The 24,958-nt window shown below is 45.9% G+C and overlaps 2 protein-coding genes across 4 annotated transcripts; one reads left to right on the top strand and one right to left on the bottom strand.

Moving 5' to 3' along the window:
• Nucleotides 1–4,273: 4,273 nt before the first annotated feature.
• txndc11 (thioredoxin domain containing 11) lies at nucleotides 4,274–15,592 on the bottom strand. 3 transcript variants are annotated; one of them, XM_082968702.1, is made up of 12 exons: nucleotides 15,240–15,592; nucleotides 14,132–14,406; nucleotides 13,199–13,418; nucleotides 12,144–12,273; nucleotides 11,332–11,425; nucleotides 10,851–10,963; nucleotides 9,861–10,064; nucleotides 8,828–9,605; nucleotides 8,223–8,377; nucleotides 6,957–7,069; nucleotides 6,272–6,352; nucleotides 4,274–6,081 (listed from the first exon to the last, which is right to left on the bottom strand). In XM_082968702.1, the coding sequence occupies exons 3-12, from the start codon at nucleotides 13,300–13,302 to the stop codon at nucleotides 5,547–5,549; spliced, it is 2,307 nt and encodes a 768-aa protein (XP_082824828.1). In that variant the 5' UTR covers nucleotides 13,303–13,418; nucleotides 14,132–14,406; nucleotides 15,240–15,592; the 3' UTR covers nucleotides 4,274–5,546. The 3 variants fall into 3 exon arrangements, with proteins under 3 accessions (XP_082824828.1, XP_045569255.2, XP_082824830.1); XM_045713299.2 differs by having other exon boundaries at nucleotides 13,321–13,418; nucleotides 14,132–14,348; XM_082968704.1 differs by lacking the exons at nucleotides 14,132–14,406; nucleotides 15,240–15,592 and having other exon boundaries at nucleotides 13,149–13,416.
• A 6,043-nt stretch (nucleotides 15,593–21,635) lies between these two features.
• LOC106593742 (phospholipase A2) lies at nucleotides 21,636–24,247 on the top strand. Its single transcript, XM_014185120.3, has 4 exons — nucleotides 21,636–21,739; nucleotides 22,231–22,459; nucleotides 23,589–23,695; nucleotides 24,000–24,247. Exons 1-4 carry the CDS (start codon nucleotides 21,697–21,699, stop codon nucleotides 24,146–24,148), a joined length of 528 nt encoding a protein of 175 aa, XP_014040595.1. The 5' UTR covers nucleotides 21,636–21,696; the 3' UTR covers nucleotides 24,149–24,247.
• Nucleotides 24,248–24,958: the final 711 nt, after the last annotated feature.

Raw genomic sequence — 24,958 nt, 5'->3', positions numbered from 1 at the left:
AGGTACTGGTCTCTACTCAAACCTTAGCCCTCTGTGATGAGGTACTGGTCTCTACTCAAACCTTAGCCCTCTGTGATGAGGTACTGGTCTCTACTCAAACCTTAGCCCTCTGTGATGAGGTACTGGTCTCTACTCAAACCTTAGCCCTCTGTGATGAGGTACTGGTCTCTACTCAAACCTTAGCCTCTGTGATGAGGTACTGGCTCTACTCAAACCTTAGCCCTCTCGTAATTGAGGTAAGCTTGGTCTGAAGATAGAAAACCCAAGGTGGGGTTATATTCGGAGCAGCAGAAAGGGACGGTCCCATGACGCCAGCTCAATGTCTGCACTCATGGGCGGGCCTCTGATTTAGTTAAACTCCAAAGGGAATTGGAGTTTCCTTCATTAAAGAGTCTAAAATCACATTACATAATTTCAGAAAGTGTTTCATCTTTACTCATTCATTTTATACAATAATTAGATGAAAGCCTCACAACTGAGACTCTTGTATAAACAGGATTATGGTAATGTGGCTGTATTGTCTCTCATGAGTTTCACAAAATTGTACCAAACGGACCAGTTCATAGCTGGCTACGTCACCGACCTTTTAAACATTCTCCAGAACATGAATATTGTTCGGTTCTCAAGTTCTGAGAGGTGGAAGAAATTCCTTTGTTCTCTCTGTGAAAACTCACTCTCTCTTATACTCTGGCCAGGAATTTATGACCTGCCTAACAGAGCCTGGTGTAGGGAGTATAGAGAGAGGGGGGATGGTGCTCGCTGTACCCAAAGAGGGCAACGTCATGACACTACTGCACCCTGCCCTTGTCTCCCACCAAACCGCCTATACTGCTAACTACTGTACCCTGCCCTTGTCTCCCACCAAACCGCCTATACTGCTAACTACTGTACCCTGCCCTTGTCTGTGTCTTGCACTAACTGTTAAGACTCTTCACATTGGCTGCTTCTACTATACAGAAACCCAGCCTAAAACCATAAACAGAAAGCAATGCAGATGTAGAAGCACGGTGGATAGGAAAAACTCCCTAGAAAGGCAGGAACCTAGGAAATTGGATAGTATTTTTTGTATTTTTTATCCACTTTAGAATAAGGCTGTAACTTAACAAAATGTGGAAAAAGTCGATGGGTCTGAATACTTTCCAAATGCACTACATATCTACCTCAATGACCTCATACCCCTGCACATGGACGCAGTACTGGTACCCTGTCTATATAGCCAAGATATTACCTCGTATCCCTGCACATTGACTCGGTACTGGTACCCTGTGTATATAGCCAAGTTATTACCTCGTACCCCTGCACATTGACTCGGTACTGGTACCCTGTCTATATAGCCAAGTTATTACCTCGTACCCCTGCACATTGACTCAGTACTGGTACCCCGTCTATATAGCCAAGTTATTACCTCGTATCCCTGCACAACCACTCAGTACCCTGTCTATATAGCCAAGTTATTACCTCATACCCCTGCACATTGACTCAGTACTGGTACCCTGTCTATATAGCCAAGTTATTACCTCGTACCCCTACACATTGACTCAGTACTGGTACTCCGTCTATATAGCCAAGTTATTACCTCGTACCCCTGCACATTGACTCAGTACTGGTACCCTGTCTATATAGCCAAGTTATTACCTCGTACCCCTACACATTGACTCAGTACTGTTACCCTGTCTATATAGCCAAGTTATTACCTCGTACCCCTGCACATTGACTCAGTACTGTTACCCCGTCTATATAGCCAAGTTATTACCTCGTACCCCTGCACATTGACTCAGTACTGTTACCCCGTCTATATAGCCAAGTTATTACCTCGTACCCCTACACATTGACTCAGTACTGTTACCCCGTCTATATAGCCAAGTTATTACCTCGTACCCCTGCACATTGACTCAGTACTGGTACCCTGTCTATATAGCCAAGTTATTACCTCGTACCCCTGCACATTGACTCAGTACTGGTACCCCGTCTATATAGCCAAGTTATTACCTCGTACCCCTACACATTGACTCAGTACTGTTACCCTGTCTATATAGCCAAGTTATTACCTCGTACCCCTGCACATTGACTCAGTACTGTTACCCCGTCTATATAGCCAAGTTATTACCTCGTACCCCTGCACATTGACTCAGTACTGGTACCCCGTCTATATAGCCAAGTTATCGTTACTCAGTGTGTATATAGCCAAGTTATCGTTACCCGGTGTGTATAGAGCCAAGTTATCGTTACTCGGTGTGTATATAGCCAAGTTATAGTTACTCATTGTGTATATAGCCAAGTTATCGTTACTCAGTGTGTATAGAGCCAAGTTATCGTTACTCAGTGTGTATAGAGCCAAGTTATCGTTACTCAGTGTGTACAGAGCCAAGTTATCGTTACTCATTGTGTACATAGCCAAGTTATCGTTACTCAGTGTGTACAGAGCCAAGTTATCGTTACTCAGTGTGTATAGAGCCAAGTTATCGTTACTCAGTGTGTATATAGCCAAGTTATCGTTACTCAGTGTGTATATAGCCAAGTTATCGTTACTCAGTGTGTATATAGCCAAGTTATCGTTACTCAGTGTGTATATAGCCAAGTTATCGTTACTCAGTGTGTATAGAGCCAAGTTATCGTTACTCAGTGTGTATAGAGCCAAGTTATCGTTACTCAGTGTGTATAGAGCCAAGTTATCGTTACTCAGTGTGTATAGAGCCAAGTTATCGTTACTCAGTGTGTATAGAGCCAAGTTATCGTTACTCAGTGTGTATAGAGCCAAGTTATCGTTACTCAGTGTGTATATATTATTAGTGATATTCTTCTTCCATTATTTCTCTATGTTGGTTCTCTCTGCATTGTTGGGAAGGGCCTGTAAGCATTTCACTGTTAATCTACACCTGTTGTTTAAGAAGCATGTGACAAATAACATTAGATTTGATCTAAAATAACACCCTATTCCCTCTATAGTCCACTACTTTAGACCAGAGCCTTATGGCACCATATTCCCTCTATAGTCCACTACTTTAGACCAGAGCCTTATGGCACCATATTCCCTCTATAGTCCACTACTTTAGACCAGAGCCTTATGGCACCCTATTCCCTCTATAGTCCACTACTATAGACCAGAGCCTTATGGCACCCTATTCCCTCTATAGTCCACTACTATAGACCACAGCCTTAATGCACCCTATTCCCTCTATAGTCCACTACTATAGACCAGGTCCCTTAGGATGCCATTTCAGACGCAGCCTGTCTGTCCCATCCACCAGCTGAGAATCATCCCACCTCACAATCAGCCAGGTATGTCTGTCCCTACCACCACCCACCAGCTTAGAATCATTCCACCTCACAATCAGCCAGGTATGTCTGTCCCTACCACCACCCACCAGCTTAGAATCATTCCACCTCACAATCAGCCAGGTATGTCTGTCCCATCCACCACCCACCAGCTGAGAATCACCATACCTCACAATCAGCCAGGTATGTCTGTCCCATCCACCACCCACCAGCTGAGAATCACCACACCTCACAATCAGCCAGGTATGTGTGGATCAGCCCGTAGTGTCCATGCATCATTGGAATAGTTACTGCTTCAGTATGGATGGAGTTGAAGGGGACAAACAGCAGCCTATTCCTTATTTTGTCGTTTTTCCACTTTGATTGAACAACGGGCTGAAAAGGGGAGCAGTGAACCGTTGGATGTTTATCTCAGTGTTACAGATGACGAGAGAGAATAGCTAACGGAGTGAAGAACTGAAACCAGGCCGTCTTCTCTGAGATGAGCTGAAATGAGGAGCACGTGTTCTCAGGGTGCAGGACTAGGTTACGCTGATAACGCTCAGGCCCACCCAACACACACACACACACACACACGCGCCAGGTCATTAGAATCTGGCCACCTCTCAGGAAGTCATGTGCCCAATCATCTAATGAAACAGTATCCTTCCTCAGCATATTTTATGCGCCAATGATTGTACGTATGTACGTATGCATGTATGTAGTGTCACTGGCAAACTGATTTTAGACATGTGGCGCCCTCTACTGTCCATATTGACAAGGTTCTACTCAGATACAAGGGATTCTTTAAGCAGACAATATGCAGTAAAATCATTTACATACTGAAGAAGGTTGGAGCGAAGTAAGAAGGTGCTCAACCAATGTCAGATGAGATGCAACCAGCAATCCTATTGGCTGTCGAGATGCAACCAGCAATCCTATTGGCCGTCGGGTGAAGGCCAATGCATCTCCATTCTAACTGTGAGAGTCGTAAGAAAACGAATAGTTCACAACGCGGTTGATTAAATTAAAACATTTTAATTAGTACAAATCTGTGCAATATTTCACATGTAAAACAGCTGCATCTTCTTTATACCTGAATTAACGTTACATAGAAAGACGTATTTCTAGCGATTCTTGTAAAAATAGATGAATTTAACAAAAGAAACAAAAAAAAGACACATTCTCTATGGAGAATCACTTGGTGCTCCCTGGAAAATAAAAAACGACCAAAAACCAAGGAGAAGGCTTCAGAAGACAGCTACTCACTACTAAACTCACCTGGGGTTATGCCCCAAATGGAACCCTATTAGCTAGACTAGCACTACATAGGGAATAGGGTGCCATTTGGGACATATTTCTAGTGTTCATCGGCCCATTGGGCTTATTCCATTTCTTTTAGTTCCATGTCAGCGACTGCCCATTTGACATGTATTTGTGTCCCTCTGCGACGGGGCCTGGTCGCTTCTCTCTGACCTCACTGGGTAGAACCTTCTCCCAGACCACTAGCCCTTATGGATTCTAGAGTTCGCATTATGATTGGACATTCTAGAGTGTTCCACACATTCTAAGTCCGGAGCTTAGAGACGTCATCAACAACACATTTTACAGCTATTTTGTTCCTCTGCACTCTCTGTAGTATCATCTCCTTTCTTTCCCTTCCCGTCTCCCTCCCCCCCCCTCTCTCTGTCTGGTCCCCAAGGACATCCTATGGTACATGGTTCTAAAGCTGCTGTTCCCTCCTTCCACTAGGAGAGCATTATGAGGCTGTGATTGGTCTCCCTCCTCCTCTACTCCCGCCACCTGTCAGGGCCCCGTAGTACCTCTTTCTTCTTGGAGGGTGTCAAGAGGCTGTGATTCATCAGCTCTGTTTCCTCTCTACCAGCATTACTTGGCATGACATACCCCCCTTCTCCGTCAAGAGGCCATATAACTCCTCTACTGTCTCCTCCTCGTCGCTCTCCTCCCCCTCTCGGTCTCCCTGGCTCTCAGGGCTCCCAGTAAGACCCTCAGCAGTGTATTCTCCTCCCCCGTCAAGAGGCCATATAACTCCTCTCGTCCCCTGTCTCCTCTTCGCTCTCCTCCTCCCCTCCTCCTCCTCCTCCCCCCGTCTCCCTGGCTCTCAGGGCTCCCAGTAAGACCCTCAGCAGTGTATTCTCCTCCCCCGTCAAGAGGCCATATAACTCCTCTCGTCCCGTCTCCTCTTCGCTCTCCTCCTCCCCTCCTCCTCCTCCTCCCCCCGTCTCTCAGGGCTCCCAGTAAGACCCTCAGCAGTGTATTCTCCTCCCCCGTCAAGAGGCCATATAACTCCTCTCGTCCCCTGTCTCCTCTTCGCTCTCCTCCTCCTCCCCCCTCTCCGTCTCCCTGGCTCTCAGGGCTCCCAGTAAAACCCTCAGCAGTGTATTCTCAGTGAGAAGGTTCTCTGAAGCGTCTGCTAGTTCCTGTAGTCTCCTGACCGCCTCCCCTAACTGACGACTCTTCTCCTTGTGCTGCTCCACTAGGCTCAGCCTCTCACGCTGCAGCTCGCCATTCTGGGCCTGCAGCAGTGCATTGTGGGTCTCCAGGGCCACGGCGTTGAAGGATAACCGCCGGTTGTCTCGCCATAGCTGGGCCAGTTGGTTGGAGAGGCGCTGGCGTGCACGATGTAATGTCTGGACTTCTCCTTGGAGAGCGCGGAACTCCGCCTTGAGGAGAACGTGAGGGTTAGGGTCGGATCCGTCTGCTTTCATTGGCTGGTGGGCGGAGTCGGAGTGCTTCAGGATGAAGCGTAATAGGGTGGGGAGAGTGATGGGCGTGTCCTCCGGGAACTTGACGGACAGGTGTTTCCTAAGAGACGAAGAGAATCAGGAAGTAACATAAGACTAGTTAGTCTAACTAAATGAGGCATGAGAGGCTGTGGAATATCTTTCCATATTAGTGAATCATAGCCAACAGGTCTGGTTCAGTACAAAGAGAACAGTGTATTCAACAACAGTCTGAGCAGGTCATGTACATACAGGTATGTGTTCTGTCTTACCTGTGTCTGGGGAACAGGAGGACAGAGGGGAAGTGATCCACCATGAACTCCCACGGCAGGTCGTTACGCGCCACGTTCACCCTACACACATGACGTCACATCCTGTTACTACAGGAAGTTTAACTGTAAACAGTTGAATATCAATGGAATGTAAAAAAAAAAACGAAATAAAACAGAAGTTAAATCAACAACCCAACACGAGTTGTTTCACAAAATAGAAAACTCACCCAGCCTGCCAGCCAGCCAGTCAACCAGCCAGCCAACCAGCCAGCCAACCAGCCAGCCAGTCAACCAGCCAGTCAACCAGCCAGCCAACCAGCCAGTCAACCAGCCAGCCAACCAGTCAACCAGCCAGCCAGTCAACCAGCCAGCCAGTCAACCAGCCAGCCAACCAGCCAGCCAGTCAACCAGCCAGCCAGTCAACCAGCCAGCCAACCAGCCAGCCAGTCAACCAGCCAACCAGCCAGCCAGTCAACCAGCCAGCCAGTCAACCAGCCAGCCTGCCAGCCAGCCAGCCTGCCAGCCAGCCAGTCAACCAGCCAGCCAGTCAACCAGCCAGCCAGTCAACCAACCAGTCACCCAAGCTGCCAGTCACCCAAGCTGCCAGTCACCCAAGCTGCCAGTCACCCAAGCTGCCAGTCAGTCAACCAGCCAGTCACCCAAGCTGCCAGTCAGTCAACCCTACCTGGCGATGGTGACGGTGCTGTTTCCATGGAACATTCTAGCCAGCTGGATGATAACGTGGTTTAGAACAGAGCAGTAGCCACACCACTGACTGTAGTAGAACAACACCACATCCTGGAGAACACAACATGTCAAATAGTCGTCATTTATCACATTCATGAAGAAAAGCCTTTACCACAGCCGTTTTATAGCCATAACCCCTGTCCATTCTAGAAACCAGTCTGAACTGAACAGCTAGAACATAACCCCTGTCCATTCTAGAAACCAGTCTGAACTGAACAGCTAGAACATAACCCCTGTCCATTCTAGAAACCAGTCTGAACTGAACAGCTAGAACATAACCCCTGTCCATTCTAGAAACCAGTCTGAACTGAACAGCTAGAACATAACCCCTGTCCATTCTAGAAACCAGTCTGAACTGAACAGCTAGAACATAACCCCTGTCCATTCTAGAAACCAGTCTAAACTGAACAGCTAGAACATAACCCCTGTCCATTCTAGAAACCAGTCTGAACTGAACAGCTAGAACATAACCCCTGTCCATTCTAGAAACCAGTCTAAACTGAACAGCTAGAACATAACCCCTGTCCATTCTAGAAACCAGTCTGAACTGAACAGCTAGAACATAACCCCTGTCCATTCTAGAAACCAGTCTAAACTGAACAGCTAGAACATAACCCCTGTCCATTCTAGAAACCAGTCTAAACTGAACAGCTAGAACATAACCCCTGTCCATTCTAGAAACCAGTCTGAACTGAACAGCTAGAACATAACCCCTGTCCATTCTAGAAACCAGTCTAAACTGAACAGCTAGAACATAACCCCTGTCCATTCTAGAAACCAGTCTAAACTGAACAGCTAGAACATAACCCCTGTCCATTCTAGAAACCAGTCTAAACTGAACAGCTAGAACTAAGACATGTCTTTAAAGGTCTGTCAAATCAAACCACAGTTATTATGATGTTACACCAGTGTGAGGTGGGGCCCACCCACCCTCTCCCTCTCCTCCTCCCTCCCTGCTCCTCCCTCTCCCCCCCTGCTCCTCATTTTTCTCTCTCCTTTCTCCTCCTCTCTCTCCTGCTCCTCCTCGCTCCTCTCCCTCTCCCCTATCCCCTCCTGCTCCTCATTTTTCTCTCTCCTTTCTCCTCATTTTTCTCTCTCCTTTCTCCTCCTCTCTCTCCTGCTCCTCCTCTCTCTCCTGCTCCTCCTCTCACCTCCCTCTCTCCTCCCTCTCCCTCTCCCTGGCTGCCTCCTCTCTCTCACCCACCCTGTGAGGATCCATGACAGTACTAAGGAAAGAGGAGGTGGTCAGCTCTGAGATGAGGGGTCTCTTCTGGGGCCTCTCCTCCTCCTCCTCTCTCCTCCCCACTAGGCGTCTCTGCAGTGGGCTGTGGGGGGTGCTAAAGTTCCTGATGAACAACTCTGGAGGGGCAAGAAGACACACATATGTAAAGCTGGCTACTTTCCCCTAGACCAGACCTGGGTTCAAATACTATTAGAAATCTTTCAAATACTTTGCTTTAGCCTGCCTGGAGTGCCAGATGGGTGGGGTTTGCTGTTTCAGGACTTTTCTATTGGTCCATTAATCCAGGCAAGCTCAATCAAGCACAGCTGCAGAATGTTAAATGATTTCAAATGGCATTTAAACCCAGGTCTGTTTCCAACTAGATAGTGACTCTGTAACAGTAGCTAGTTGACCCAGTAACTCCCCAGTCTTACCCAGAGACTCTGTAACAGTAGCTAGTTGACCCAGTAACTCCCCAGTCTTACCCAGAGACTCTGTAACAGTAGCTAGTTGACCCAGTAACTCCCCAGTCTTACCCAGAGACTCTGTAACAGTAGCTAGTTGACCCAGTAACTCCCCAGTCTTACCCAGAGACTCTGTAACAGTAGCGGTTCCTCTGTGGTCCAGAACGTAGTGCACCTCATCCTTCAGGTTCACGATGGTCGCAAACGACCGTGCACCATCACCGGTCCCGTTGCCTAGCAACCTTCCTAACTCCCCCAGGCCACCGCCACCCATCTCGTTGTTGCCTAGCGCCCCGAGACGCACCGCCAGCGGCCAGTGGAGGGCGGAGTCCAGGATGTAGAACCTGAGCGTCTTATTTGTCCGACACCTCAGCCCTTTAAACACGCCTGCTTCCTGGTCCTGAGAGGACGGGGAGGAGTCCTGGGAGGAGGATGGTGAGGGAGGGGGTGTCCCTAACCCCTCGCTGTCTAGCCCTAGCCCCTGCTGTGGGGGCAGGGAAACCCCTAGCTGTCCCAGAGTTCTACAACAGGCACTATAGCGACCTGACGACGGGCTGTAGCTACTCAGGATGTTACTACAGGCAACCGTCGTTGCCGTCGCCATCACAGCAACAGGTAGGCAGCATCGTCTGAGGTAGGACTGGAGCACGGCAGCACCACCTGATGTCTGGGAGGGGAAGGTGCAGTGGGGAGAGCGACCCGGATTGGACTGGTTGAGACAAAGCTCACACACCCTGGAGGTGGAGCCTGGGAGGGGGTGTGGCCTGGGCAGAACCACTGAGAGGCAGCAGAGAGGGGGGGACAGGGGCTGGGAGGGTCCACTGTAGTAGTAGTGGTCAGAGGGGTGGTGGTGGTGAGGGGAGTCGCTACAGGAATGGTAGCGAACCGCGACGTCTGCAATCTAGAAGGGGGGTGGGGCGAAGAGTTCAATTAATGTGGCTATAAACACGGAGAGATTTAGAAATTCTCTTCTTCAGAGATCTACAGCCATCTAACTACATTCATCTAGATAGAACAATTCACAATGATGTTCCTGAGTCATGTTTTTTTCTTCATCACATCAAAATATTAAATGTTGTAATAAAATGTATTATTTTTTTATTGTAGTTGTAGTAGTGGTTGTTGTGTAAGGGTCGTCGTTGTCGTGGTGACTCACCTGCGTCAGCAGCAGGTCGGGGCCGGGCCCCAGGGGATTGTGGGGCAAGAAGAGCAGGAGGGCAGGGCCTTTGGTCAGTTCCTGCTCCAGGAGGCGGGACTTAGCGCCAGTCGGCGCCAGCCATTGGAGGACGGTCTCGCGGTGCTCAAAGACCCAGGAACAGATGCCTTCAGAGGTGAAGTTACGCTCCCAACTAGGGAAAATCTGAGGGGGGAGGGAGGAGGCGGGGGAGAGAGGGGACGGGAGGAGACGGGGGACAGGGAGACAGAAAGGAAGAGCTAAACCTCCATAGGAACAAATGACAGTTTATCCCTGAACATTTGACCCGACCAGGAGAAAGTCACTGTATCGCATTAGAGGAAACCAAGACTACTCTCAGGGCCGGCCTGCTGGTGGTCACTAGCAGAAGTGACTTTTCCCAGCAGATTAGGATAATTAACGTGGCAGGTTAGTAGAATTAGGTTAAGGTTAGGAAAAGGTTTAGGGTTAGCTCAAATGTCCCCCGACGCGACTCGAACATATCTATCTACAACCAGGTCTGCCCTGAGAACAGTCTTGGTTTCCACTAATGCAATGCTGCGAGAAACTCTGGGCCCCATCACCACTGAGCAGTGAGTAATTGAAGTGTCGGTAGACAGGGGTGTGTGTGTGGGTGTTGACTGACCAATGAGGAGTTGAAGTGTCGGTAGACAGGGGTGTGTGTGGGTGTTGACTGACCAATGAGGAGTTGAAGTGTCGGTAGACAGGGGTGTGAGTGTGGGTGTTGACTGACCAATGAGGAGTTGAAGTGTCGGTAGACAGGGGTGTGTGTGTGGGTGTTCACTGACCAATGAGGAGTTGAAGTGTCGGTAGACAGGGGTGTGTGTGTGGGTGTTGACTGACCAATGAGGAGTTGAAGTGTCGGTAGACAGGGGTGTGTGTGTGGGTGTTGACTGACCAATGAGGAGTTGAAGTGTCGGTAGACAGGGGTGTGTGTGGGTGTTGACTGACCAATGAGGAGTTGAAGTGTCGGTGCAGGTAGACAGTCTGGTCATCTCTGACAGAGATGGACTCTGCCACCTGTCTACTGGTCACCACCCCGAAACGCACCGCACCACGGAAGTCTGCAGCGGGGAAGAGCAAAGCACTTTCATTCATCCTTTATTAACGCAGGTTTGCCACTTATCAATTCTATAGTCACAGAACTAGAATGAGTAGAACAGGCCTTGCTATGGGCAGAGCTTCCAAGTCTTGTCTATTCATTCTATTTCAATGGCTATGACATTCTACTCCAGCAGCAAAGCCCAGCAAGTTGCAGTTATCAAAGAGACACTGGATTAGAGCATTTACATTTATCCATCTCCCATCAAGGAGAGGAAATCCAGAAATGTAATAACTGTAAAGTATTGGGACAACATGGATGTTAATGTTTAGCTTACCTCTCTTCAGGGCTTTAGGGAGTTAGCCAGTTAGCATGTAGCGGTTAGCTTACCTCTCTTCAAGGCCTGCAGAGCTGAGGAGAGGTATGTGATGTAGCCGGGAGGCTGAGGAGAAGAGCTGAACTGGAAATAACCCACTACCCCTGGCTGGGAGGCAGGAGAGGAGAACAGACAACAGACATGAAACACGTGACTTGGGTTGCAAAAATCCAGTAACTTCCTCAAAATTCAAAGGTTTTCCAGAAACCTTGGTTAGAGGATTTTGGATTTCCTGTTTATTCCCTCCTGATTCTGTGAATCCTCCAAACAGGATATCTGTTCAACCTGGGCATTATGGGAAAGGTACTGTGACATCACAGGTCACAGAACAGTAGAAGCAGTCAGCCATGTCAGAAAGACTCACTTTTATCTAGGTCATATCTACAGGCTAAACCCTGCTAGCAAAACAAACCAGGCTCTCTGTTGTGAGAGACAGAGGCACGACAGAAAGGATTCAACAGGAAACTGGCTAAGCAGCTCCTCAACACCATAACACCCTCCACCATACCGTACACTGCACCTGACCCACAGGTACACCACACCTAGCGGGCCACTCCCAAATGGCACCCGTTTCCCTATATAGTGTCCTACTGTTAACCATGGCCCTGTAGCACACGATAAAGGGAACCGGGTTCCATTTGAGATAGTGTCGCTCATTGTTACATAGAACTCTGTCTTTCTCTCTAACAACAGAACATAAGACCCAAAGCATAACACTCATTTCCTCTGATCTGTTTCTCAGCTCTACCTTCATTCTTATTCCCTTTAGCATCAACCCCTCCTCCCTCACCCCCCCCCCCCCCCCCATCTCCCCCCTCCCCCATACCTCATGAAAAGACAGGAAGTCTTGTAGTGTGGCTCGTGATGGTAGGTATGTCAGTGGGGTGATGACTCTCAGGATGAACCTCTCTACATAGGAAGCCATGAACGGACCTTTGTATTCTATAGGGCCAAACCTCCAGAGACAAACAGGGGAGAGACAGATACAACAGGTCCTATGTACCAGGCATGTCAGAGTAGGAGAACCCATTTAGAACCAGACAGGGGAGAGACAGATACAACAGGTCCTATGTACCAGGCATGTCAGAGTAGGAGAACCCATTTAGAACCAGACAGGGGAGAGACAGATACAACAGGTCCTATGTACCAGGCATGTCAGAGTAGGAGAACCCATTTAGAACCAGACAGGGGAGAGACAGATACAACAGGTCCTATGTACCAGGCATGTCAGAGTAGGAGAACCCATTTAGAACCAGACAGGGGAGAGACAGATACAACAGGTCCTATGTACCAGGCATGTCAGAGTAGGAGAACCCATTTAGAACCAGACAGGGGAGAGACAGATACAACAGGTCCTATGTACCAGGCATGTCAGAGTAGGAGAACCCATTTAGAACCAGACAGGGGAGAGACAGATACAACAGGTCCTATGTACAAGGCATGTCAGAGTAGGAGAACCCATTTAGAACCAGACAGGGGAGAGACAGATACAACAGGTCCTATGTACAAGGCATGTCAGAGTAGGAGAACCCATTTAGAACCAGACAGGGGAGAGACAGATACAACAGGTCCTATGTACCAGGCATGTCAGAGTAGGAGAACCCATTTAGAGTCAGCCTTTAGATCAGAATGAAGATTACATGGACAGAGGGAATAATACCTCATCAAGGACACAACATAATATTATCACAATGACAGTAACACCCAAACAAGACACAAAATGAATACACTCTCCCTCGAGACACAAAATGAATAAACTATCTCCTTTACCTCCAGTGGAACAGATAGATGACAGGGTATAGATATAAAACAACTAGACTCTCCCCTTTACCTCTTGTAGAACAGGGTATAGATATAGAGCATCTAGACTCTCCCCTTTACCTCTTGTAGAACAGGTGGATGACAGGGTATAGATATAGAGCATCTAGACTCTCCCCTTTACCTCTTGTAGAACAGGTGGATGACAGGGTATAGATATAGAGCATCTAGACTCTCCCCTTTACCTCTTGTAGAACAGGTGGATGACAGGGTATTGGTAGAAGCTCTTCTGTTTCCTGCATTTCCCCTGGCTCCACCAACAGTTCACTGCCACAAACTGCACCTGTACAAACAGTGCAGACAGCAGAGACAGAATGAGACCACAGCACACCACCTGCACAGACAAGGAGTCACATTTATAAACAGCTTCACAATTTAATACAGTAACTCTGAGGTGTATCGAGTTGTGCTGTCTACAGTAGAAACAGACTGGCACCCAGACTATATAACACCATATTGTAGCTGTGCAATAGACCAGGGGTGTATTCATTAGTCGAAAACCGTTGCAAATACATTTGGTCTGTTGCAAAACATTTTGCATTTGGTCTGTTGCAAAACATTTTGCAACAGAAACCGCGTCCTCCAAATGAAAAACATTTTGCAATGAAAACAAGTTTCTATACAACAAATTCAAGTAGGTCCCACCCTGTTTGCTTCCTGAGCAGTAAACGGTTTCCATTGCAAAAGGTTTTGCAACAGGCCAAACGTTTTGCAAAGGTCTGTGACTAATGAATACAACCCTGTTCTGAAATGTACTGTTCTGAACCATCCCTCAGCACTATAAGCCAGTCCACAATGTGCAGTTCCCTGCCTGTCTGGCCAGCCTCCGGGTGACCTCTTGGCGAGTGGCGATGGAGTGTGAGCGTGTGTTCCTGCGTGTATGTGTGCACGTTCCTGCGTGTGTGTGTTCTTGCGTGTGTATGTGTTCCTGCATGTGCGCGTTCCTGCGTGTGTGTGCGTGTGTTCCTGCGTGTGTGTGTGTGTGTGTGTGTGTACCTGTTTGACTAGCCTCCGTGCAACCTCCTGAACCTCGTGGCGAGCGGCGATGGAGTGAGCACACCAGGGAGCGTAGAAGAAGATGACAGACACCTCTGCCGCGCCCCTCAGCCTCTCTACCTGCTCCAGCTGACCCAGGTACAGGTCCACTACAGGGGCCTCGGCAGAGAAGAACCTCACCGGGGGACGCGCTGACGCAACCACATTCTTAGCCCGGCTAGGAGGGAGAAGAGGGATGGAAGGGGGTGGGTGTCCGAGAGAGGGAGAGAAAGACGCTAGGAAGAGACAGGAAGGACTTCTATACAAGTTGCTTATCACTTGTCTCATCTTGAAATAAGTTGTGTGTAACAACATACATTGAGTCTTCTCTAGGCTTTCCTCATTCTAACATGTCAGTCCATCCATAACTGCTCAGTCTAAATGACAATTTAAATATTTAAATCTCCTAGGACCATAAGTGCTATGGACTCGGGGCTGCCACGGGAGAAACAATATTTAAATCTCCTAGGACCATAAGTATGTCTGACAGCCTGAAGACAGAATCTCTGACAACTGCTAGAAGTACAGGACGACACGGCAGACAGTCAGTCTCTGATGACAAGCAGCAGGACATGAGACAGGCGACTGGCAGACAGTCAGTCTCTGATGACAAGCAGTAGGACAATTAGGAGTACAACACATTTCTAATGCCTGGATTGAGGTACGTTTTCCGAGCCATATCTCGCACCGACTCCGTGGTGTGTTAATCTACACAGGAATGCTGTTCGACCCTAGTGCAGTTGTAATCAATCGGGTCAGATCTGATGGCTAACCATAACGTTAGCTATTGGAACACAGGCTGAAGTTGTAACGTTAACCAGCAGTTGGCTAGACAGATAACTAGATCAGGGGGTTTTACCTCTCCTCGGGGACCCCCAGTTGTTCCATGTATTTGATCTATTCTAGAGTTATCACACCTGATTCAACTTGTCAACGAATCATCAAGCCGTTGTGAATCAGGTGAGCTTGTTCAGGGCCACAACAAACCTGTGAAATGCCTGGGGGTTTGTCACTGAAAACCACGTATACCTGCCGGTAGATTACCAACCATCAGAATGATGATACCTACCTGCAGGTAAATGTAACGGCCAGTAGTAGCAGGACGCTCAGCAGTATCGCCCCGCAGACAAGCACTGGTCTCCGGGCCATCAGACTAGACACCTGCCTAAGAGACTGCCGCAGCCACCGAAGCATTACAGGGAACTACCCGGCTAGCCCTCCCATCGGATCTACACGCCCTGGCGGTACAAGGCCATTCAGCTAGTGGGCGGGGAGGTTGTATGAAGACTTGGCGATGCGCGGTAGGGTTATTGTAGGTTCCGTACGTTGCACATTTATCGTGTTTTAGGCAGAGTTTAGTTCAAACACGAACAAGCCAACCTTCCTTCCCCACGTAGACTTAGCTACTTCCGCAATGACGCTACTTCACGTCAAGGGAGCGTCGGGAAGTAATCGGTCAAATCTGAAAAGTAGAATCGTTCGAATTTGTGAAATTTGTCAAATAGGCAATCAGAACAAAAGTGTCTTAAAGTATGAATTTACTCCATTGCTTATAGTTCTGAATAGATACGTATTGCATCGTAAAAGTAAGGGGTTGTTGTTTTGTAAGGTTTCGTGTTATGAATTGCTTCGTTATTGTCAGATTGTCTCTCAAACTGCAAAACCGCAGCTGTCATATCTGTGGTATTACTGTCAAAGACCGCTAGGTCGGGTTCGTTCTCCACGGCAATGCTTGCTGGGTGTTCGGCATTGCAGCCGACTTTAAAGGCGAGACTGACTAATACAAATAATCTTGCATAATAAATACTCAATATTATTTGTAGATCAGTTAGTTGGTCACAATTGACCCCATCACGGTTTTGATGCAGTCATTTAAAAAAAAAAACGTTTATTTAAGTAGGCAGCGGGATAACTGCCTAGTCAGCTCGGGGATTCGATTCAACAATCTTTCGATAACTGGCCCAACGGTCTAACCACTAGGCTACCTGTCACCCCAAGTCCAACACGGCCAAAGTGTCCATGACCAAGAAAGGTGTATTCAATCACAGGTATCGCCTCCTGGGTGGATGCTGCCCTTAACCCCTGTCCTAAAATCGAAGTACATTCATTCTAACCTTAAACGGGTCGGGGGACTGGCCTAAGATCAGTTTCCGGGGCAACCAATTTCTTTTTAATCGCCTATGGCAGGAGTTCCCAAACCTTTTTGGCCCACGACCCCATTTTGATATCTGAAAATTCTCGCGAGCACAACCATGTTAAAAAACACATGTAATTAACAGCCAATGTTTCGTTTTTTATTTGGGGCTATGGCAGTCAATTGAAAAACATTCTAACAATATTTCTGATTGTCTTCTTAACTCACCACCACACACTTTAATGTGGGGCTATGACAGTCAATTGCAAATTAGTCTGACATAAATGTATACCACCACTAATGAGATGGGTGTGCTTGATGCATGTCGCCTCGAAGCTTCTCAAAGTCAGGATCAACCTGGATCGATATTGTGTTTTAATGCAGAGGATAGCACTGAATCCAGCTTCACACATATGAGCTGGCAAAGGGTAGCCTATCATACGTTTTATGGTGCTTTCAAGACAACTGGGAACTCGGAAAAATACGAGGTCAAATCATGACGTCAGTGATCTTCAGGTCGAAAAAGTCGGAGCTCGGAGCCCTAGAAAGATGTTGGAATTCCGAGTTGGATGACCGTTAAACGATTTTCCCGTCGGAGTTCGTTTCTTTCCGAGTTCTCAGTTGTCTTGAATGCACTGAAGTCAGAGATTTCCGAGTTCACAGTTGTTTTGAACGCGTCATTAATGCTCAGAGGGAGAGGGCAGGGTATTGGTTATGGTTTGATGTACATAGTTTACAATCGAAGTTACCTGCTGCAGTACATCGCCGAGTTCTGTGCTCAGCCCTTTTTCAAGCCTGTTGCTCTCAATGTATCATACAATGCGTCCATACGGCAGAGGGAGACACCCTGATAACTAGAGTGCAGAGGCCTGCCCGCTGTCCCACCATAGATGTAGCACCATCTGTGCAAATGCCCACGATTCGATCCCATATGGAAACTGTTTTTCTTCAATTCATGCTCGGGAATCGTGAAACATAACAATATGTCATCGAAAATAGCATCCCCTGACATGTATAGCGAACAAAAGCATGGGCATCTAGGTCCTCACAGCTAACGGCCATTTGGACAGCATAAACTGGGGAGTTTTTGATTCGTTCAGTCAGAACATAAATACTTCGTTTAGTAATGTTATCTAACAAAGGTATTGGTGTGAGTTTCTGTGACTCTGCCTCGCCACAAATTGTTTTCGCCATATCAGTTGCGACCGGTAATATCAAAGTCAATATAAAATATCAATAGTGTTGTGGTTTCACAGCGTAGTGGGCCTAGCCATTCACTGTGGGAACGATTAAAGTGCAACGGTCAAGTGCGGCCTTTGGCCTTTTCGCGTGATCTAAGGGCGCTCTTTGATTTAATTTGATCTTTTAGATTTGAAAAATGTTCATTTGGATTTTTAAGGTTGATCACATTACAATGATTTTGAAATACAAATACAATATTATAATTAAAAAGAAAGGAGTACCAAGGCACTCTTCATATAATTGATTAAAATGCCTTTATTAGTATGGCATGTTCAATAGAAACAATGTTTTTTTTTAATCCGACGCGTTTCGGCTGCATGGCCTTCGTCAGGGACTACAAATAAATAATACAATGTTCTCTTTTTAACAGCTTTTCCAATTAGCCCTAGTGTGAAGAGGGAGTGGTTAAAATTGATTGGACACACCTAGTAAGCAATACTATACACACTTTAAAGTGAAATACTGTAGCTATGATATCAGGGGGAGGAAGAAATCAAGACTATCCAACCACACAGAGCAGGACCAGAACAAGGCTGTGATCAACATTTCTGGAGAACCCCTTTCTGATAATTGCGTAAGGGTATTGTCTAAAGGACTGTCCTTTGCCCCCACATACTCAACTAATGAATTTAATACAAAGATTGACCTATTTAGTTTCTACAGGAATCTACATTGGTACAAGCAAAACATCTCTCCAACTACAGACGCCAGTGTCTCAGGTCAGGCAGTTTCTGTGCCCTCAAAAACACCTTTTAAGCCCAAGTCCACCTTTTGTCCCATCGTCCAGAATGCCACACTAAATACATTTGCCAAGAAGGTGAATTTTGATGTGGAGAATCTGTTTAAGGGTAAAATTGACTCCAACCAAACACGACGTAACCTTTCTAAGACAGAGAGGGATGCAGTTGAATCATTGTCCAAAAATGAACGGGTTGTGGTTAAAAAAGCAGACAAAGGTGGCGCTACAGTAGTGTGGAGTAAAGACAAATATGTGACAGAAGCCTACCGTCAATTAGACAATGATGAATTCTACCAATCTCTTACCTTCAACCCTACAGAGGACCTAAAAATTGAATTGAAAGGGATCCTCACAGAAGCTAAGGAGAATGGCTACATTTCAGACAATGAGTTCGAATTTCTTTTCAATGGCAGTCCGCGTATGGCTTCTTTTCACCTTCTTCCAAAAGTCCACAAAAATCTTGAATATCCCCCAGGCAGGCCAGTCATTAGTGGTAATGAAAGTCTGACAGAACCCATCTAAGTACATTGATTACTTTATTAAGCGTTTTCTGACGTCACTCCCAGCCTATCTTCAAGATACCACAGATGTGTTGAACAAAATTAAGGAATTCAACAATATAGGTACAGCTTCCTTTTTAGTCACCATGGATGTGGAGTCTCTATACACCACCATTGAACATGAACAAGGTTTGGCAGCTATGGACCATTTCTTGAGTACCCGACTTGAGACTGAGATGCCTCCTACAGAATTCATTGTCTCACTGACTGAATGGACTTAATCATAACATCTTTATCTTTCAGGACCGTATTTTTAAACAGGTCAAAGGATGTGCCATGGGAGCTTGCTACAGCCCTTCCTACGCTGGTTTGTACTTGGGTAAATGGGAAAATGACTTCATTTTGGATCCTTCTAATAACCATTTCTTTGACCGGATTATATGGTGGGGACGCTATATTGATGATGTTTGCCTTTTTTGGTCCGGCTCAGAAGATGAACTTATTTCCTTCCACCAATACCTTAACAGCATTAACCCTAACATCAAACTAACTATGGATTACAGCAAGGATAACATTCATTTTTTGGACCTCGACATCAGTAAAAATGATAAAGGTTGTTTGCACACATCAATCTTTAGGAAGCCTACAGATGGGAATACCATTCTGAGGGCAGACAGCTTTCACCCCCAAAGGCTCAAAGAGAATATTCCATATGGCCAATTCCAAAGAGTCCGCAGAATTTGCGATCAGGAAACAGACTATAGTGTCAAATCTGCTGAATTGGAGAATCGCTTCTTGAATCGGGGCTACAGCGTCCAGGTCCTGAAAGATGCAGGTATAAGGGCTGGATTACTTGACAGAGAGAACTTGTTGCGAAGGGGAGTGCGTCGTGAAGCATCAGAGAGAGTATTTTGTTACAAAATACAGCACTGAAGCAGAGAACATTAAAAGAATCATTAGAAATAATTGGGGAATCATCCAAAGTGATACGCTACTACGCCAAGTCTTTCCTGAGCCACCAGTCATAAGCTTTAAGAGATGTCCTACCCTAAAGCACAAATTAGTCCACAGCTATCTTCCGGGTGACTCTCAAAAAACTTGGCTTGGCCACAAACCCAAGGGCTCTTTTAAATGTAACCAGTGCAACCATTGCAGAAATATTGCACAGAAAAAGTATTTTGTTGATACAGCTTCCAAAATGGAGTATTACGTCAAGCATTTCATTAACTGCAAAACCACTCATGTCATCTATAGATTGGAGTGTTGGACGGACAAAGAGACGCCTTCAAGATCGCCTAGCGGAACACAAATACGCCATACGGGTAGGCAATGAAGACTACCCCATGGCAAGGCACTACACGTCCTTACACCATGGCAACCCTGCCTCCCTACAAGCTATGGGTATTGATCATATCCCGGCCTCTATTAGAAAAGGGGACCGTCTTAAACAGTTAAACCAAAGGGAAAGTTTTGGGATTTACAAACTACAGGCCACTAAATACCCGGGTTTAAATGAAGATATGGATTTCTCACCCTTCCTGTAGGGTTGTGATGGGTCCATTTGCTGTCATCTAGTGGACATTTTGTCAATTGCCCTCAGCTATGTTTAGACTCTTGTTGTTCATGTTTTGCTGTGTTCTAGTGTACTATGGAATGTATTGCTTTCTTATTCTTGACACTTCTCCCAGACATATTTAAGGTTAGAACTACCCTTCTAAGTGTTCTGATACTTCTAGCTTGGAGTTAAATTTTTATGATAACATAGCTACAGTATTTCACTTTAAAGTGTGTATAGTATTGCTTACTAGGTGTGTCCAATCAATTTTAACCACTCCCTCTTCAAATTAGGGCTAATTGGAAAAGATGTTAAAAAGAGAACATTGTATTATTTCTTTGTACGAAGGCCATGCAGCCGAAACGCGTCGGATTTTTAAAAACATTGTTTCTATTGAACATGCCATACTAATAAAGGCATTTTAATCAATTATATGAAGAGTGCCTTGGTCCTCCTTTCTTTTTGATGACCAATTCACCCCTTTTACCAAAGAGCACCTTCTGTCTACCAACATTTACTTTTGTGTACCTCAGTAGCGCTTCCCTTCCTCCTCTTTCTTCAATATTGTATGCTATTTATTGTACATACTGTATATAGCTTTTTTCTTCCGGATTTTGTCAATTCTCCCGCACAGTGGCGATTTCATGATGTAAATCTTAGTGGGGCAAACAAAATAAATGTGGGATGCATGCCAGCAGAGCCACTACACAACACTAAACAATACCTTAATTGCACTATAACGGTGACAAACGGTGCCCTCAAACTGTTAAGGTCTACATAAAGCTGTCCCAACGCCTCACCTTGTGAAGGTGGCGCAGCGGTCCTTTGTGGGCAAATTTTGTCATCAAAGTCTGGCGTTCTCTGTATTTATGGTGGGAACTCGAAAAACAAAACACACTGCCACTCCATTCGTTCGTGGTTGCTTTGCAATGCTTGCAGTTAGCCACTGATTCCTTCCAAACGATTCATTGTTGAATTTGCTATTTCCAGCTTGTTGTGTAATCTTTATGTTCAATGGCCGATAATTTCTCTTCATTATTTCTCTTCATATGACAAGGATTAAAAAGGATTTGCCAGTAGATTGTCGACTGTCATGATGACTGCTAACTAATATTTTGAAAGTAAGATGTTGACATGATCAGTCCAATCAAAGCTACCATACATATAACGTGATTTGTCATTCATTAAAAAAAGGACAAAAAATGGGATCAAAACTGAATGATGGTCGCCACTGCTCCCGCAACCCCATTTTCATATCAGGCGACCGCACATGGAGTCGCGACCCCTAGTTTGGGAAACGCGGTCCTAAACTGACGCGTTCTAGAACAGTAGACCATTACTAGGCGCGTGGTTTGCATGGAGATGTCTGCTTTATACTTCGCTTTGCTGCTGTTATCGGGTAAGTGTTCTGTTCTCTTTCACAAAAGTAGTTTTACACAATTGTATCTAAACAGCAGCATTGATGTCAAATTGTATTGCGTGGTTATTTTCAGAAAAGCAAAAAAGCTGTGCGTAAATTGGAGTAGGTGCACATATGCCCAAAGGGGTGAAGGCTATAGGCTGTCAATAAAAGGGATTTTCATCCTTTTAGACACAAAACAGTTTTATATATGTATTTGTCATACAGCTGAATCCCACAGTGGTGTTCCTGCATTGTACAGCAGACTGTTGTCTGGTCTATATAGGACAGCCTACAGAGCAGAGGAAAGTTGACGTGTGCGTGTTAGAATCCTACAGCAATATGAGAACATTTCTCCAAAAACAATTTAGTTTGTTGTACACTGTAGCCTGTGTGTGTTTTGTCTCTCTGCAAGTATACACACACTCACAGCGGTTATAGTTAATACATCAACCGTTTATTTAACAATACCTATTACAATCTAAATTTAGAGCATGTTATCGACGGGATAACCAGATCTTATGAAGGGACTGAGTTAGCGACAACACCGACCGTCACCTCACCGTTACCAGAGCGGTGGCGGCGGCGGGACAAGCGCGGCTTGTTGGACTTGGCGGGCGTCGTTAAATGCAGCACTGGGAGGTCGGCGGTGGCTTACATCATGTATGGATGTTACTGCGGGCTGGGAGGCCAGGGATGGCCCCGAGACAAGGCTGACTGGTGAGTACCATCACACACACACACAGCTACTACTGGACAAGGACTGGTTGGCCCTGGTCCAAAGTCTCCTAGGTCTCAGCACTTAGCCCTGGTGTAAATACAGCTGTGGCTTGGCACAAACCCGGTTGGCACCAACTCTGATTTCTAAATCCATCCACAGACCATGAATATCTACAAACAGTAATTTCATGCTGTAATGTGGTGTCTGTCTGCCAGGGCCGGTTCCATGAACATCCACAAACAGTCATTTCATCCTGTAATGTGGTGTCTGTCTGCCAGGGCCGGTTACATGAACATCCACAAACAGTCATTTCATCCTGTAATGTGGTGTCTGTCTGCCAGGGCCGGTTCCAGGCATAAGCAACATAAGTGGTGGCTTTTGGCCCCACCCAAAAAATACATATATTTGTATTTTATTTTAGGAACTCAGTCAGTGTCTCAACTTCCTGTTGAGAGTTAGAATAGGTGTACAGTTTGAGATTTTGTGGTACAGCAGAAGTTTTTCTATTGTTTTGTCAGTCACTGACAGACACTCAATAGCCGATGTCAGCTAACAAATTTCAGATTGGTAAATTAGTCTAACCAGTAATCTAAACTTGTAGGAATCATGGCCAAATACCGGCTGGGCATTCAGGGCACGTGCCCAGGGGGCCTAACCTCCAGTGGGCCCCAATTCATTTTGTTAGTCACACTCACAGATATCATTAAAGGTGCAATATGTAGAAATCGCTCAGCCATTTTCTGGTTGCTAAAATTCTAATAGTTTGCCTAATAGTTTACCAAATCTCGGGTTAGGACCCCCAAAAGGCTAGATCCGGCCCTGCTGTCTCCTATCCCATGGCCAACAGCTAGTTTCTCAGACCCTCCATTTTGAGCTTGGAAAAATATGCTGAATTCTGCTTTGTTGATGAGCTACTACATAGACAAGAGGAAAAATATGGACTGAATTCTGCTTTGTTGATGAGCTACTACATAGTCCGAGGCTGAAGAGAACACAACCCAAAGCCATTGTCCTCACATAATGGATTGTATAGCAGACTGGATTTACATAATTTCTCAAAGTGCTTTATACATTGTACCAGAGTTAACTCCCATCAACAACATGATTTTGTTGTTTTCTGTCCACAAGGTGCTGTCACAAGCATGACTGTTGCTATGGGAAGGCTGAGGATCTGGGTTGTCAGACCAAGACAGACAAGTACCAGTGGACCTGTGAGAACAAGATGTCAAACTGCGGTATGAACTACACATCCCATAATGCAGCACTGTATTTCTGTACTCCTAAGCACTCTCTGGGATAGTGGTTCATCATTATGCCTAACCTTAAATGAAAAGCTAAAAGCACATTTATGATATAGCCAATATTGACTTTGTGGTTGTGGTAACAACTGTGGATACAAGCTGTATTTCCAGGTCTGAAGCCAAGGGGCAATTTTCCACCGATAATGTGAAAAAGTACAGTTCTATTGTATTCTATTTAGTCCTATTGCATTCTAAGAGTTCTAAATTCCACCCTGTCTGTTCTGTCCGGTGGTTCTAGAGTCTCTCAAGGACAGGTGTGACAAGATTCTGTGCAGGTGTGACCGGGAGGCGGCCAGGTGTCTGAGGAGAGCTCCCTTCATCCCTAAATACTCTGTCTGGCCTGACTTCATGTGTGGATACGAACAGCCCACCTGTCCCCGTCACTGATGCTGTTACAGTGTGTGTGTGAGAGAGAGACTAGTGTTTTCTCAGGTTTGTCCTGGCTAGTGGTGTGTGTATAATAAAGACCTACAGTGCTTGACTGTACCCACTGCCCATGTGATTCATGGGTCTGATTAACAGTGTGATTGTATCACCATGACAGACCTGGTGGGGGTGTACCAGTAAGTCCATGACTGAGGACTCAAACAGCAGCTCTATAAACAGGTTGTAGTCTGACATTTTCAATGTACAAAGAAAACAGTAAGGACATTATTCTAATGGCATGTGTGTGTTAGAATCCCACAGCAAGATGACGGCATTGCTCCAAAACAAAGCCATCAGATTGTTGGCATGTGCATGTTAGAATCTAATGGCGTGATTTCATCTGTAGACCTAAAAGAAAAATACATTCTCTCATTTCATCTGTAGGACAAATCTTTGGAACAAACACAAAGTTTCATCACAAAAAAAAAGAAAAGTATTTTATTAATTTGTTTGCTAAGTCTTCATTTTTTGGAGAAACCAGAACAACCCAGGTAATGCAGCAGAGGGAATCACAGTCAAATCAAATTTTGTTTGTCACATACACATATTTAGCAGATGTTATTGCAGGTGTAGCAAAATGCTTGTGCACCCTAACCCTGGAAACTTGTCAGAGGGAATCAGTGCACCAGAAGTAGTACTACCAGTTTCATTTAAAGGGACATTCCACCGCTGTTCAACCTCTCCAGTATACAACTTAGTTTGTCCCGAATGGCATCCCTTATATTTAACCAGCCAAGTCAGTTAAACACATTCTTATTTACAATGACGGCC

This window comes from Salmo salar, chromosome 02 (genome assembly GCF_965601325.2).
Source record: "Salmo salar chromosome 02, fSalSal1, whole genome shotgun sequence".
NCBI lineage: Eukaryota > Metazoa > Chordata > Actinopteri > Salmoniformes > Salmonidae > Salmo > Salmo salar.
This window is presented reverse-complemented; position numbering and strand designations above follow the sequence as displayed.

Coding starts and splice junctions, on each gene's coding strand:
- LOC106593742 (XM_014185120.3), top strand. CDS start 21,697: ATGGAGATGTCTGCTTTATACTTCGCTTTGCTGCTGTTATCGG. Junction 21,740..22,230: donor CGCTTTGCTGCTGTTATCGG/GTAAGTGTTCTG, acceptor ATCTAAATTTAG/AGCATGTTATCGACGGGATA. Junction 22,460..23,588: donor CCCCGAGACAAGGCTGACTG/GTGAGTACCATC, acceptor TCTGTCCACAAG/GTGCTGTCACAAGCATGACT.
- txndc11 (XM_045713299.2), bottom strand. CDS start 15,364: ATGCTTCGGTGGCTGCGGCAGTCTCTTAGGCAGGTGTCTAGTCTGATG. Junction 11,426..12,143: donor ACTTCCTGTCTTTTCATGAG/GTATGGGGGAGG, acceptor CCTGCCTCCCAG/CCAGGGGTAGTGGGTTATTT. Junction 10,065..10,850: donor GACACTTCAACTCCTCATTG/GTCAGTCAACAC, acceptor CTCCCCCCTCAG/ATTTTCCCTAGTTGGGAGCG.